This window comes from Hemicordylus capensis, chromosome 5 (assembly GCF_027244095.1).
Source record: "Hemicordylus capensis ecotype Gifberg chromosome 5, rHemCap1.1.pri, whole genome shotgun sequence".
NCBI classification, from domain to species: Eukaryota; Metazoa; Chordata; class Lepidosauria; order Squamata; family Cordylidae; genus Hemicordylus; species Hemicordylus capensis.
In genome coordinates, this window is record NC_069661.1 from 39,549,725 (window position 1) to 39,566,048 (window position 16,324).

The window sequence follows — 16,324 nt, forward strand, 5'->3', positions numbered from 1 at the left end:
TCAGAAAAATCTGAAGGGGGGGGGATTAATTGTGCAAAAGAAAAAAGAAAAGGCCCCAGCATTACTCAGTGGAGCAGAATGTTTGCAGATGTGGAGGGTAGTTAAGTCAACCAGGTGGGCAGAGCTAATGAAACTCTGTGGTGAGTAGGGGGGAAAGGGCTTGAACAAAAAGAGCGGGAAATGTCTCAGCTTGAAGAGTACTCCCTCAAGCCAGCCACAATGCCTTTTCCTTCTGAGGGAGAAAGGTGCCTAAAACTTTTATCATGCTCAGGAACAGACTCAGGTAACACATGCACACCAGGTATATAAGGCAACATTTCGTTGCAGGCCCATACTTCTGTAATCTGAATTCCTATCCAAGCTGTCTGCAGTAAAGGTGGCCCTAGTTATTTGTGGGAGTTCTGTTCCCATATACAACTGCGGATAGTGAAACCACTGAGAATGAGATGTTGAATCTATGGGAATTGATTGAAGTGGCCCTATCCACCCCCAGCACAGTACTTCCAGTGACTGTTGCTGGTGTCTGTCTTAAGTTTCCTGTTAGATTGTGAGCCCTTTGGGGAGAGGGATCCATCTTATTTATTTATTATTTCTCTGTGTAAACCACCCTGAGCCATTTTTGGAAGGGCGGTATAGAAATCGAATGAATGAATGAATGAATGAATTGGGTGATTAGGTTCCAGAGCCCCGGGAAATGACCAAAAAATCACACACAAAAAGGAAGGAAAGCAGATGTCCTCCAGTTCTTCCTCTGTCAGCTCTTCCTGATGGGATTGGAGGAGTTCCTCCACCTCATGTGGTTTGTTGCCTTCTAGGCCTTCTTCACTAATGGTGCATGCAAGGTTGGTGATCCGCTCCACTTTGTCAGCTACTAAGGGAACGGCAGCAGCAGATGAAGAGGTGACTGCCCCAGACCAGAACTTCTGCGAGACTGTGTTCCATGTCTGGGAATTGATCTCTGCAAGGGATGCCTTCATGTTCTCAATACAGTCCATGATGCTGTAGCTCTTTCAGCAATCGCTGACTGACAGAGGGATTGGCTTCCATGAGATCCAGCAGCCTCTTGAAGGTGCAGTGAGTGTATTAGGACTTGAAGGTCGCTATCAGTCTTTGGTCCATTGGTTGGATCAATGAGGTGGTGTTGAGCGGCAAGAAGGCAATCTCCAGGTTCAGGTGTGCAAACTGCTGGACCTCAGGATGACTAGGGGTGTTGTTGAGCAACAGGATGGCTAAGTTCTTAGAGGCCAGATATCTCTGCACCTCATGCAGGAAGCAGTTATTCACCCAGTCAGAGAAAACTGCTGCAGTCACCCATTGACTTCTGTTGGCTCTCCAGAAGATGGGAAGTTGGTTTTTATTCTTCCCTTTCAGGGCACCAGGGTTCTGTGCTCAGTACAAGAGCATGGGCTTGACGACACGGTCCGCTGCAGCATTGCCGCACACCAGCAGAGTGAGGCAGTCCTTGGCTGTCTTGAAACCTGGAGCTTGCTTGCTTGCTTGCTTGCTTGCTTGCTTGCTTATTTATTTATTTATTTATTTATTTATTTATTACACTTGTATACCACCCCAAGCACATGTCACTGGGCAGTTCACAATGATAAAACAGTTTTAAAAACCATATAAAAACACATAAAAACAATTAAAAACTAACAATTTAAAAATCAATCACAGAATTAAAAACCTATACATTATCAAGAAGCTGAAAAAGCCTGAGTAAAAAGATGAGTTTTAAAATATTTTTTTAAAAAATTGTCAGAGATGGGGAGGATCGTATCTCAGTAGGGAGAGCATTCCATAGTCCTGGGGCAGCAACCAAGAAGGCCCGTCTCCGTGTGGCCACCAGACAAACTGGCAGCAACTGGAGACGGACCTCCACAGACGACCACAATGGATGGTGGGGCTCATAACGAAGAAGACATTCTCTCAAATACCCAGGGCCTAAGCCATTTAGGGCTTTATAAGTTATAACCAGCACTTCGTATTTTGCCTGGAAACCTATAGGCAACCAGTGTAACTCCATCAGCAGAGGTATAATGTGGTCTCTCCGAGATGACCCAGAGACCTGCCTGCCTGCCACATTCTGAACCAACTGAAGTTTCTGGACTACGTATAAAGGCAGCCCCATGTAGAGCACATTACAGAAGTCAAGTCTGGAGGTTACCAACAAATGTACCACTGTTTTGAGGTCATTGATCTCAAGAAACGGGCGCAGCTGGCGTATCAGCCGAAGCTGATAGAAAGCACCCCTGGCCACAGCCTCAACTTGAGATAGCAGGGAGAGGTGTGAATCCAGAAGTACTCTTAGACAGCTAATGAATTTTGCTGATGAAGGAGCAGGATGGCATCTGTTTCCAGGACAGGCCGTCTCATCAGCATTAGACCTGCTCTGTCCTGTACCCTCCAGACTCAGTTAGCTGCTGGAACTCCCCTGGATATCATTGTGCCACCTTGTGGTCCGCCGATGCTACTTCCTGTGCCAGATTTACATTGTGGAGGCTGTAGCAGTGCTTGAACCTTTCGAACCAGCCCTTACTCACCTGAAAACCACACTCAGCACCTTCGGATGTTCCCACCACTTGACCGCCATCCACGGCAAACGGCCTGTAGAGCCACAGCACTTTCTCACTGATTACTGGTCTGCACAGTGGCACGTCCCACAGACTGAGGGCCTATTCCATCCATTCCATGTGGGGATCATGTGGATGGAACACCATCTTGATACTCTGAGACATGCCGGACACCTCACTTACACGTTTACTGGCTTCAGTTTTCTTTATGGAGTGGACAGTGGATCCGTTGATGCCATAATGGTGCGCAACAAATGCCACACTGTCCCCATGAGCCAGCATGTCCAGCAGCTTCACCTTCTTGCTCAAGGGCAACACTTTGCAAGACCTTTTGCCACTCCCCTCAACAGAGCTCTCCGCAGCAAAAAAGGGGGAGGGGTTTAATTCCATGTATCCACAGGTTCACCGTGATTGGAAATGACCTCCGAGGTCATTTCAGGCTGCCATTTTGTGGAGAAGAGCATATTGTGGCTCATTTTTCAGAAAAGAAAAGAAAAGAAAATCCCAAACCCCACAATTTTTCAAGGAAAAGCCCCAGATTTGGGACTTTGGGAGGACATTACTGGAAACTTGGAGAATATGGCATGGTACATTACTTCATGTGTTTTAGCATTTCAAAGCCTGTAGGGGGGGGGGCGGCTTTTTTCCCCTCCAGGTACCTAACCTCCTGAGTCCCATAGCCTCAATGACTCAGTATCCGTGGTTCCATTATCCACAGTAATAGTAGAAAACAGAACCCCTGTGGATATCGGGGTTCTCCAGTATATTGATATCAGAGGAAGGATTAGAACTTAGTTGTAAAGGATCTGCTTTGTGTGCAGAAGGTCCCTGGTGTAATCCCTGCTATCTCTAAATAAGGCTGGGGAAGAGTCCTGTCTGAAATGCTAGAGTACTGCTCCTAGTAGGTGTAGACAGTATTTACTTAGATGGGCCAATGGTATGTCTCAGTGTAAGGCAGCATCATATGTTCATTGGAATGTCTCCTGTTTAGGACATTCAAACCAGATATCAAGAACTCAGAAACAATCTTCATTTTCTTTCCTTAAAAAAATAAAAATCCCACAACAACCCTGTGACCAAAATCAATTTTAGATCAGTCCCAAATAGAGCTGATTTCATGCCATGTAGACTTGCTAAAATCAGATGCCACATGTAAAGATGATGGCTAAGGCATTACAGGCTGAAGTGGTGTCCCGTGGACTCTCAAGCCAGGAGTCTGTAACTGAAATATAAGTTTCCCCTGCCCCAGATGTATGAGCCTCCAGGATATAATCGTAACATTTAACATCCACCGGTAGGCTTCCTAGCTTCAGCACTGCTGGTTGTAGAGTCCCAATGGACAGCTCCTTGAACTGCCCTGATAATGCCAAAAGTGCTGCTGATCTGAGGGCCAAACCACAAGTTACATGGCAAAAGTGGCCATATAACTGCAAACAAAAGCATGCAGACAAGTGCTGCATGTACAGGTGTGTGTGTGCGAGTGCAAAATCCCACTTTCTACATGGAAGCAAATGCAGAAAATGCAAGTTTCAGTAATAAATAGGCCAGAGAAGTATGTATGTATGTGTGCAACCTTGTCGTATACTGTAAACGTAATGTGTAGAGCTGCCCTTTGATGAATATGCCATGGCAGATGCCATAGTATGTGAGTGAGGTGGAGGCATGTATTTGTAAATACATTGGGACATAAAGGTGATGAGCAGCACCTTCCTGCAAATAATCGCTACATATTTGCAACGGGGAGGAAAGGAGAGCTGGTCTTGTGGTAGCAAGCATGAACTGTCCCCTTTGCTAAGCAGGGTCCATTCTGGTTTGCATTTGTGTGGGAGACTACATGTGTGATCACTGTAAAATATTCCCCTTACTTAGGGGATGGGGCCACTCTGGGAAGAGCATCTGCATGCTTGCATGCAGAAGGTTCTAAATTCCCTCCCTGACATCTCCAGATAGAGCTGAGAGAGACTCCTGCCTGTAACCTTGGAGAAGCCACTGCGAGTCTGGTAGACAATACTGAGCTAGATGGACTAATGGTATTACTCTCTATAAGGCATCTTCCTGTGTTCCTAATATGTACTTCCACTTCAAGTCTTGATGGCCACTGTTCCTTCCTTGTTCTGAAGAAGACAGCCTTGCTCTTCCTCTGGGTCCTTGCCTCTCTTGCAGACCTTTGAGGCAAGAATTCTGTACTACAGTCACTACAAATCCTTGGCAAAACTCTGTTTTATAGAAGTCTCCTGCCTAACGCCCTTTCCGCAGATAAGAAGGGGTATTGAAAATGTGTGGAAGTCTCAGTTCAGATTAACCCAATTGGAATATACCTTTCTTAGAATCTTTGCAGGCATTAACATCTCTCATATAATGTGTTGGTATTGACTGACCTTCAGGGGCAGCCCTTCCATGAGGCAAATGGAGGCAGTCACATTAGGCAGCAGATTATTGGGGTGCCAGTGAGATGACAAAATGTCCCCTGTTTTTTTGGGGGGGAGGGAAAGGGGGGGAGGATATGCACAAGGGGAAAACATTTGACACCCATTTGGCACTCAGGTGCACAGAGGTCTTGAGGTTCTTCAATCCCTGGCATCTCCCGCTAGGCCAGGGAAAGGCTCCTACCTCAAACCTTGGAGAACTGGTCTTGCAGAGGACAAGCAAAAATCGCCCCCTTTGTGAAGTAGGGTCTACCCTGGCTTGCATTTGGATGAGGGATTACATGTGACTAAATGTGAGCACTGTCTGCTTTAAGCTATTCCCCTTAGGGGATGGGGCATAGCTCAGTGAAAGAGCATCAGCTTGGTATCCAGGAGGCCCCAGGTCCAGTCCCTGGCATCTCTAGGTAGGGCTGGGAAGACTCCTGCCTGAAACCTTGGAAAGCCACTGCTAACGTAGACAACACTGAGCTAGATGGATCGATGTAGACAGTACTGAGCTAGATGGACCAATGGACTGACTCAGGATGAGGCAGCTTCCTATGTTCATTTCATCAGTGAGTTATCACAGCCGGCTATCAAATACCTAAACTGAGGACAGGCATTATGGGCCAGGGGCATGGCCCACAGACAGGTTTGAGCAATAGCCCTCTCTTTTTATCAGTGAAGCACTCAAAAGTGCTAGAGAATTGGAGTCACACACACACTCAAACTCACTTCAACAGTCTTAGCCCTTAGTGCTGTGGTTTCAGTGTGTATGCATTTAGCTCCTTCTCCTGAAAGGGCATCCCCATTCATTTCAGTTGAGGGTAGCTACTTTCATGCATTTCATTGCAGTTACAAAAAACCTGCTCTATCCACTGAAGGGAATGGGAGGCCCACTTGTGCAAGAGTTTCATGAAAGTATCAGAATACATATGGAGCTCTGGACTGGGGTAATAGTCTCACATTGCAGCTCCAAATCATTTTTAGGGCTGCAACCTTTAATCAGTCAGCTAGACCAGGGGTAAGCAACCTTGGATCTCCACATTGTGGCTGGCAATGGTGGAAGTTGTAGTTCAACAACAGCTGGAGAGCTGTGGTTGCCAACTTGTGGACTAGATCAGTCAATTAAAAACATGACTTTTAAAAAGTGAGCCCCATTAATTGGGCAATACATTTTTAAATAGCAAGGAACCATCTTCAAATTGTGTGTAAAACGCTATGAACATCCCATTTCCCAAGGTTCAAGTAGGGCATTTAGACAGATGTCATGACTTCTGCAAGGATTTTGAATACTCAGGAAGGCTCAGTACATACACAGAGCTAACCTGCTGGCCTGTCTTCTCTCCTAACAGCATGTCCCTTCATAAGCTCTGCTGATTCTCCTTGACAGTGAGAGGGATCAGCCACTGAGGGGGATACCGAGGGAGTTAATGACACTTAAAAAACCATTAAAGGCAACCTGCAAAGGGAAAACATTGGACTGCGGACCTAGTTGCTTCTTTATGAAGTACAAAGGAGTGTTTGATCTGGTAGTCTTACTGTTATATTAATGCAACTTGTTGATGTTTGGAGCTTGACTGACAACAGGGAAGTATTCATCTCCCTTCGGAATTAAAGGGAAAGGCCAATAACAGCACTCTCGCATCCCATTTAAGGTAGCCCAGATTTGAAACATTGACTGTTTCTGAAACAAAATACTGGTTGGCTTTTCAGGAGTGCCATAAACTGGTAGATTTCATCTTGTCCTCTTTTTTCAACCATTTGGAAGACAATAGATACTAATCCACTTACAAGAGTTAGTGCTGATATAGTGGATAGTTTGGATTAGAACTGGAAATTCTCAGGCTCAAATCCTGCCTTAGCTGTGAAGTTCATTGGGTAGCTTTATGTATTGCCCATCCAAAATGGCTCACAGCAGCTCATAATTAGAAGTAAATCCATTTAAAATCAAACTAATTAAGCATAACATTTATGTTTTATAGGCATAAAACATAAAACCAATTAAGCCCATTAAAAAACCATATAATGGCCACACTGTCACACAACTCAACTTGCAGAAATTTTGCGCAGCTGCACAGATGTTACATTCCATCGTGTACATAACATTGTGCAGTATTTCAGCCAGTGAAATGGCAGGGAAGCTGATTCAAGCTAGACATTAGGAAGAATTTCCTACCTGTACATGTTTTTTGACTGTGGGGCAGTCTGCCTCATGCAATGGCTCTCCTTCTCTAGAGGTTCTCCATCAGAAGCTGAATGGCCATCTGTCAGTGATCCTTTAACAGTTTCCCGCACTGAGCAAAGGGTTGACTCCAAGGTCCCATCCAACTCTAAATTCTATTATTCTTTCTGCTTGAGATATGCTGTGGAGTAAGGTGCATGGAGTAAGGTGCCTGAGCCCTGCTGGTGGAGTCCCAGGTTGAAACCTTCAGTGCCTTACACACTGTTCAGTAGAGGCCTGGGTTCCAATGCTGCTTGGTTTAGAATCCAAGCATTAGCAGTGGGTGGGAGGCGGGGAGAGATATAATACGATGCTGCTCATTGAATAGCAGGGTTAAACACCTGGCAGAAAATGTGACCTATGGACCATCAGTAAAGTGTGACACTTGTTTAAAATACTTTTCAAACTCCCCCTCCACTCTTGTCACCCTTTGCCCCCTTTAACCAACTCCGTGTCCCTCTTTTGTCCCCACTTTGCTGCCCCCTCCCATCTCCTTGATGAGTGACATACTGGTCCCCTGGATACAGTTACCATCCCATCTTTTGGGTGTTCTTTTCAGATGTGTTTAAAAGCCTCCATCACTGTCAGAGACTACGTGACAGCAGCTGCTATTGTATTCCTGATTGACCGGTTCCTCTATTGGGTTGATGGCTCCAGCCAGCTCCTTCAGATTGCCAAAAGGCTGCACAAACTTCAGCCTACAACGCCAATTGCCCCTCAGCTGGTGATTCGCCAGGCTCGCGTCTCTGTAAATTCAGGTAATGAAAGCCTCCTCCTCGGAGGCTACCTCTCTTTCTTCCTTTTCTCTGCTCAGTTCCAATTAGGAGCTACTTGACTTTCAAGAGGATACTTTGTCCCATTCTGGAGATGACATTCCTGTGATCCCAGTGCCATCTTTTAAAGCTGACACCCTACTCCTGCCCTCCCCCATAGCCTTCCCCCTCCACACCCCTCCCACTTCTCCTTGCCTGCACAAAGTGTCCAGCATAAAGGGCTTCAGAGGAAAAAGCAGGAGAGAAAATTGTGAAAGGGTGTGGAAAATACTAATTGGAGCTTTTGTCTCCTAACAAATCTGCCCTGCTGTTTCAAACAGGGTTGTGTGAATTGCTGTACTTCTGAGCAAGAGCCTCTAAAAAATAGATTTCAGTCCGTGTATTTTCCATGGCACTGTCCTAGTTCTATTTTTTTAAAGACCTACAGCCGCATACAATGCAGCCGACAAATCTACTCATGTACACTGAATCCTCTCCCCCCCCCCCTTTTTGTTACTACACTAAAAGAATGGATGCTGTTGGGCTGTTTTTTAATCACTTCTGATTATTTCAGAAGTGAAAGTCACAACCAAACTGATGTTCACTACGCCTTAATTTGTGGAAGAATTTGCATTAACTATATAAAGTTACTGTCTAATTTCAATGGGTAGTTTCACATGTAACGGTGGCAAGTAAGTACAGAAGAGCCATCCATTCCTGCTGCATACTCACTCCCGCGACTACCACTACTTCCGTGATGTCTGAACCCATGAATATTGGGTGGAGAATGTCGTTCACCCACCTCAGCCCAACTTTGTTAAGCAGACTTAAAATATCTGATTGTCGGGCTGAGGTGAGTTACCGATATTCTTCACCCAACACTGGCACATTCAGATGTCACAGAATTGGTGGCAGGAGCGCATGCTCAGTGGGAACTGGAAGCTCTTCTGTACTTACAGGTGAAACTCGGAAAATTAGAATATCGTGCAAAAGTCCATTAATTTCAGTAATGCAAATTAAAAGGTGAAACTGATATATGAGACAGATGCATTACATGCAAAGCGAGATAAGTCAAGCCTTAATATGTTATAATTGTGATGATCATGGCGTACAGCTCATGAAAACCCCAAATCCACAATCTCAGAAAATAAGAATATTACATGGAACCAAGAAGACAAGGATTGAAGAATAGAACAATATCGGACCTCTGAAAAGTATAAGCATGCATATGTATTCAGTACTTGGTTTGGGCCCCTTTTGCAGCAATTACTGCCTCAATGCGGCGTGGCATGGATGCTATCAGCCTGTGGCACTGATGAGGTATTATGGAAGACCAGGATGCTTCATTAGCGGCCTTCAGCAATTCTGCATTGTTTGGTCTCATGTCTCTCATCCTTCTCTTGGCAATGCCCCATAGATTCTCTATGGGGTCAGGTCAGGCGAGTTTGCTGGCCAATCAAGCACAGTACACTGTATACTTTTCAGAGGTCCGATATTGTTCTATTCTTCAATCCTTGTCTTCTTGGTTCCATGTAATATTCTGATTTTCTGGGATTGTGGATTTGGGGTTTTCATGAGCTGTACGCCATGATCATCACAATTATAACAAATTAAGGCTTGACTTCTCTCGCTTTGCATGTAATGCATCTGTCTCACATATCAGTTTCACCTTTTAATTTGCATTACTGAAATTAATGGACTTTTGCACGATATTCTAATTTTCCGAGTTTCACCTGTACTTGCCATCCTTATGTGTGAAGCCAGCCAGCAGCTACATCTCAGTGAGAGTAGGCAATTCTAATAGTTTCATCACTGTCATGATTCATGACCAATAGTATCTGATGTCTCATCTTGCAAGTACTTGCCTAAACAAGTCAATAGAGGTTGATTTCAGTTGTGATTACCAGCACATTATCAATGTTCATAAGGAAACATCATCATAAGGTGACATTGCCCTGGACGGTAATTTGACTCTATAAATGTGCTCCCCACATTCCCCTGCCATGGCCCCAGTCCAGATTAGGAGCCCCCACACATGCTGCTTACAAAAAAAAAAGTCAACAACTTGGAGGCCATTATTATTATTAAAGTCACGTTCAGTCTGGTCATAGCTGTATATAACTCATAATGGGGAGCTAATTGCATAGATACATTTTTCTGCATGATAACAATTGAGTAAGAAAAATAAAGTTGTTGGGAATGGGGTGGCAAAAGAACAGTAGAAGCCTTCAATTCAATAAGATGTAATTCACACGTCTTTAAAAAATATTTTGAAATGCTTCTTTCTCTGCTGTTTTCAGGTAAACTATTAAAGGCAGAATATATCCTTAGCAGTCTGATCAATGACAGTGGAGCAACAGGTATCTATCAGTTATGGCTTCTATACTTATTTGAGTGTAATGGATGACATGTTTTGGTGGCCTCATTCAGACTTCCAACCAGAGAGATTTGCAGCCTATTGTGTGCCTAAAGCAGGCAACCTTTAGCTGTGGGTGCATCCCTTGGTAGAGATTTGAGGGAAGCTTCCTCCCTGCCAATATATCTTCATTTGGAGGGAAACTCCTGTTATCATGAGAGTAGCATCGCAGCTGCATTTTCTCAATGCTTAGGAGGCATGTGGCAGCCTCACCTTTGGAAGCAGCATGAGTGTTCTGTACAGTGGCTCTCCAGTTGCACACATGCCTCTCTCTTATGGGGATGGATATCTGCCTGGTAAGCCACTCAGTGCAGGAAGGAGAGGATAACTGAAACTCACTCCTTCCCCTAGTGTGACAGAAAATGCTCTTCCACCAGCACATCATTAGTCTGGATGCCAGTCACTGAGTATGCAAAAAATCACAACTATGTGCCCATGCTGAACTTGCATCTTTCTTCATTTATCCTTGAAGAAACCCTGTGAAATAGATTAGGCTCTGGGAAACCAACTTTCCGCAGGCCACTCATTGGGTTTCAGTGACGAACAGAAAAACCAAAAGTCCAGCTTGTTGCACTGTAAAGACACATGCCTACTTCATGTGCATGCCATGCGCTTCAGTGCGATGCAATCCTCCATGGCAGAGACACACCATTAAAGTGTGCTTATGTAGGTCTTCCCCATGAAATCAGCCAGTTCTTTGTGAAAGACCCATGCAACCAAGCCTGTCTGTGTGGTCACACTATTCATATGCATATCCCTGAATCAGATGCCGTGCTTCATGGCTTGTGTGAAGGGAGCCTAAGACTGCAATTCTCTTCATAGAGAGGCTGTTTAAACCCCACTGAAGTCACCGAGATGTAATCAGTCTAATTTTTGCACTGGTCTGCAGCCTAGCTAGGTTCCTGTGACACATCTAAACCCAGCTTGCTAGATAATGCCTAACATTAAGAATTTCAATTGCAAAAAAATACTGATTAATTAAAGAAATGGTTTAATATAACTCCTGAGTCCCTTTCATGAATTACAAGTTTTGCACTCAGTGCAAAGTGACCAATAAAGTGACCAATAAGCCCACGTTTTGGGTTTGTCTAGTGCTTATTTTGTGACACATAGGAATGTCATGTTTGATAACAGAGGGTCCAACGACATGTTAGATTGAATGGGCCATTCAAAGATGTGTCTAAGTCTGGCAGCCTTGGCTTCTCCAGTCTGGTCTCTAGCGGTTAAGGAGCGATTCCTGATGGGAAAACACACAAGAAGAAATTGTGCTCCTTCCACATGTGCCATGGTCCCTATCCAGGTCAGGGGCCCATAGCTGCTTTTTGCTTTAAAAGGGACACTGACAGACTTAAGCATAATGATGCATTTTATGTAGTGTGCAGTCTGTTCCTGCGTTTTGACTCACAGGAGATCAACGGTACATTCACTGGCTCACATACTAGACAGCGAGCCACCTGTCTAAGCAACAGCCATGCTCACTGCTTCCGCAACGCTTAAAACCCCACTAGCATATGCTGTAGAAGCAGTGAACATGCCTGTCACATAGAAGCAGTCTCCTATGCATTACTTTTGGAGACTGTAAAAAGTCTCCAAAAGAGACTTTTTAATCCAGATGGGTGACCTGATCTGGATTAAAACCCTGGCAGGGCTAAATTAAGCCCCACCCCACATTCCCCTACCATGGTCTCAGTCCAGATTGGGAGACATGCTGCTTCGGGCGGGGGGGGGAGTCAGCAGTTCAGGGACCATTACTATTATTAAATGTTTAGTTTGGTCATAGCTGTATATAACTCATAATGGGGAACTAATTGCAAAAATACATTTTATTCATGTACATTTTGGTGCATCATTATTTGTTTTTTATGCACCACTGAGCATTCACAATAACTCCATATCTAAAGCCTATTATCCTGATTATCTCCAAACCCACCAGTTATCAGTTGGCTTCCTCAAAAAGCTGTTCAAGGCCAGCTGACTTCAGTTCAGCTACTTTTGATCTCACCTTTCGCCCTCTCTACTTTGTCTAAGCACTGAGCTGTATTGAACTGCTCTTTTCATTCTTTTTTTTTTCAGGTGTGTGGAAGTACGCTAAGGAAAGCGATAGGATCCTTGTTCAGTCTGTCTGTATACAGATCAGAGGACAGATCCTACAGAAGCTGGGTAAGATTCCTTCCTGGGTTCATGCTGTGACTTCACATTGTGTGGTTTCAGCTGATAGAACTCAGATAGGCTTTGTAATTCATTTTGCACATGTTTAGAGATATGCCTGATTGGTTTATACATAGGAAGCAATTTGATCAAGGCTGTACAGGACAAGAAAGGATGAGAATGGAGTGAGAAAATGGCATGGAGATTGGTGTTAGGTGGCTGGCAGTATTATTATTATTATTTCTTATTTACACAGTCAGACAGGTGTTATTGACTGGTTTGTTTTATCCAGACATCGAGTCCTTCCCAAGGACCTGGGATGGCTGAATTTTATTATCAATATTGTTGTTATTGTTATAGATATCCTCACAAAATATAGGCTGTTCCCAGTAAAGTTGCGTTTTGTAATTGGCTGATGGTGATTTCTGTGGCCCCTATGGTGCTGAGATGCTTTTCAAGATATTTTGGAATTGCACCTAGGGCGCCAATTACTACTGGGATTATTTTGGTCTTCTTCTGCCACAGCCTTTCAATTTCAATTTGTAGATCTTTGTATTTTGTTATTTTTCCTGTTTCTTTTTCTTTTATTCTGCTATCCCCTGGTATTGCTATGTCGATTATTTTGACTTGTTTTTCTTTCTTCTCGACTACAGTTCTATCTGGTGTATTGTGTGGCAGATCTTTTTCTGTTTGTATTCGGAAGTCCCATAATATTTTTGCATCTTCATTTTCTACAACTTTTTCAATTTTGTGGTCCCACCAATTTTTAGCTTGTATGTGTTTGCAGATGTACCAGTGTATCATTGCTGCTACCTTGTCATGCCTTTGTTTGTAGTCAGTCTGTGCAATCTTTTTACAACAGCTGATTAGGTGGTCCACTGTTTCATCTGCTTCTTTACAAAGGCGGCACTTGCTATTTGTTGTAGACTTTTCTACTTTTGCTCTTATTGCATTTGTTCTTAGTGCCTGTTCTTGCGCAGCCAGTATTAAACCCTCTGTTTCTTTCTTCAAGTTGCCATTCTTAAGTCACTGCCAGGTCTTGGTGATATTTGACTTTCCAGTTATATTGTGCAAATATTGACCTTGCAGTGGCTAATTTTTCCATTTTTCTGCTTGGTACTTGATTTGTTCTTGTAGGCCTGCTTTATTTCATTTGGTGTTTAATAGTTTCTCATTATTGACCATTTTAAGTGCATCTTCTTCACTGTCCTTATATATTCTTCAAGGCCTCTTTTCTCCTCCTCTACTGTTTGATGGAGTTGTAGCATTATTATTATTATTATTATTATTATTATTATTATTATTATTATTATTTTGTTTGTTTGTTACATTTATATCCCACTCTTCTTCCAAGGAGCTCAGACATGCTTATGTTTATCCTCACAACAACTGACTGGGCCAGAGTTACCCAGTGAGTTTCATGGTTGAATGGGGATTCAAACGCAGGTCTTTCCAATCCTAGTCCAACATCTAACCACTAGGCTATGCTGCTGTAGTATGAATCGAGGATACAAGGAATACTTCATACTACAGGGCATTTTTCACACAGCAGGCTTTACCATGAGGTAAAGTTGCCCAAAAAAACCCCAACACAAAAAGTGGGGTTTTTTACTCTGGATATAAATCGGGCTACACTCTAATGCACAAGGAAAAACCTGTATCGTGTGTGAAGTGTTCCCCAATAGCTCGCAGGGAATTCAGACTTCAAAGTAAATCTGGCCGATATGTGAACACACACCCTCCATTCTGGAAGAGATGCAAGCTAAAAGCCCTGTGTGAATAATGCCCTGGAGACAATTATAGAGATGCCCAGGAGATTGACATGCCCCTCATTGATCATGGACATTCCATCGGGTTTCTGAGCTTTGTCGTCTCACATAATTTTGAGATATTTCCTTCCTTCAGTAATATGAGGACTTTTGAGTGATTGATTGATTAAGTGCCGTCATGTCGATGTCGACTCTTAGCTACCACATAGATAGATTCTCTCCAGGATGATCTGTCTTCAACTTGGCCTTTAAGGTCTCTCAGTGGTGCATTCATCGTTGTCATAATCAAGTCCATCCACCTTGCTGCTGGTCCTCTTCTTCTCTTTCATCAAGGAAGCTGGGTTTTCGCATAATGTGTCCAAAGTATGATAGTTTGAGCCTGGTCATTTGTGCCTCGAATGAAAATTCTGGATTGATTTGTTCTATGATCCATGTTTTTGTTTTCCTGGCTGTCCATGGTATTCTCAAAAGTCTGCTCCATAGACATCTTCTTAAAAGAAAATGAGAGAGAGAGAGAGAGAGAGAGAGAGAGAGAGAGAGCTCAGATTCTCAGAAGGATGCCAAATTCCACACCAGATTCTGGAAAGTGGAGAGCACACAGTGGCACAGCACAGGATACAACGCACATTGCATTAGCCCCTTGAGTGATCTTCTGTAGCCAGTCATGTGAAGAGTGTTGCTTTGTACACACCCTTAATGGGCCATCTGGGAAATGATGATGAATCAGTGATGACAATGTCAAACAAATATATAATCACATGATTATATATGAGAGCTAGCGTGGTATAGTGGTTAGAGTGCTGGACTAGGACCGGGGAGACCCGAGTTCAAATCCCCATTCAGCCATGATACTTGCTAGTTGACTCTGGGCCAGTCACTTCTCTCTCAGCCTAACCTACTTCACAGAGTTGTTGTGAGGAGAAATTTAAGTATGCAGTACATCGCTTTGGGCTCCTTGGAGGAAGAACGGGATATAAAATGTAATAAATAAATAAATAAAATAAACAATAGCTACAGTTACATCATGGAAAACACCACTTCTATCATTATCATCTCTTTTGTACTGGCCTCAGGATCTATCAGTAGCAAATCTTTTTTTTAAAGGAGAAGCATCATGGAAGCAAATAAAAATAAATACATATTTACTGTGCCTATGTTGGGAAATTGTGAAGTCATAATGTATTCTCTAAATCTCTGAACCAGATCAGGAAACTGAAGGTATATTAAAGATGCATGTACAAATTCTGATGCTTCAAAATGACCTGCTGGACTGTTGACCACTCTTGCTGTGTTTCAGGAATGTGGTATGAAGCAGCAGAGCTGACCTTGGCCTCGATTTTGGGTTATTTCACACTGCCACAGCCAGATAAAAAGGTGATGCATTTATTTATTTATGTATTTATTTATTTAATGATTTTTATCTACTGCCTGACATGTGCATCCCTGGGCGGTGTACATAACGATCATACTTTAGAGACTGAGCAATCCAGAATATTCTATACTGTTTACTGGTCTGCAGAATTTGGTTTGTTCATTTGGTCAGGGATCCTCAACGTTAGGCCCCCAGATGTTCTTGGACTTCAACTCCCATAATCCCCAGCCAAAGGCCCCTGGGCCTGGGGATTATGGGAGTTGAAGTCCAAGAACATCTGGGACCCCAACGTTGAGGATCCCTGATCTAGGTCATGTTTCCCACATTTCTCTTTATCCCTCATGAAGAGGAGGAATGCCTTGCTACATAACCTCTGGGCTCTAGAGAGATTGGGGTTGGGAGTGGTGGGGCAAGGGACAGACTGAAGTCCTTCTTCACTAGTGGATCTACTGCAGTTGCAAGGAAGCTCTGCCCCTGTCATCAAGGAGCATTCTGGAGTTCTTCCCCAGCCACTGGAGAAGCTCTAGCTACTTGCCCTGCTAACAAGCCAAACCGTGTGCAAACAACTGCAGACTGAGTTTCTGTTCTTGCACCATATAATACATTATGCAAATTGGAAGTACTCTAAAACAGAGAACAGAAAAATAAACTTTTGTGTGTTTCTCTTGCAG

The 16,324-nt window shown here is 43.6% G+C and overlaps 1 protein-coding gene across 3 annotated transcripts in view; it reads left to right on the forward strand.

The window, feature by feature from the left end:
* The window catches only part of ALPK1 (alpha kinase 1), a 97,908-nt gene that overhangs the window by 63,045 nt on the left and 18,539 nt on the right, over positions 1-16,324 (forward strand). For all 3 annotated transcript variants that reach the window (XM_053257131.1, XM_053257130.1, XM_053257132.1), the window contains exons 4-7: positions 7,756-7,954; positions 10,249-10,308; positions 12,438-12,524; positions 15,579-15,655. In XM_053257131.1, coding sequence (XP_053113106.1) covers positions 7,756-7,954; positions 10,249-10,308; positions 12,438-12,524; positions 15,579-15,655 — 423 coding nt within the window. The remainder of the gene's footprint in view (positions 1-7,755; positions 7,955-10,248; positions 10,309-12,437; positions 12,525-15,578; positions 15,656-16,324) is intronic.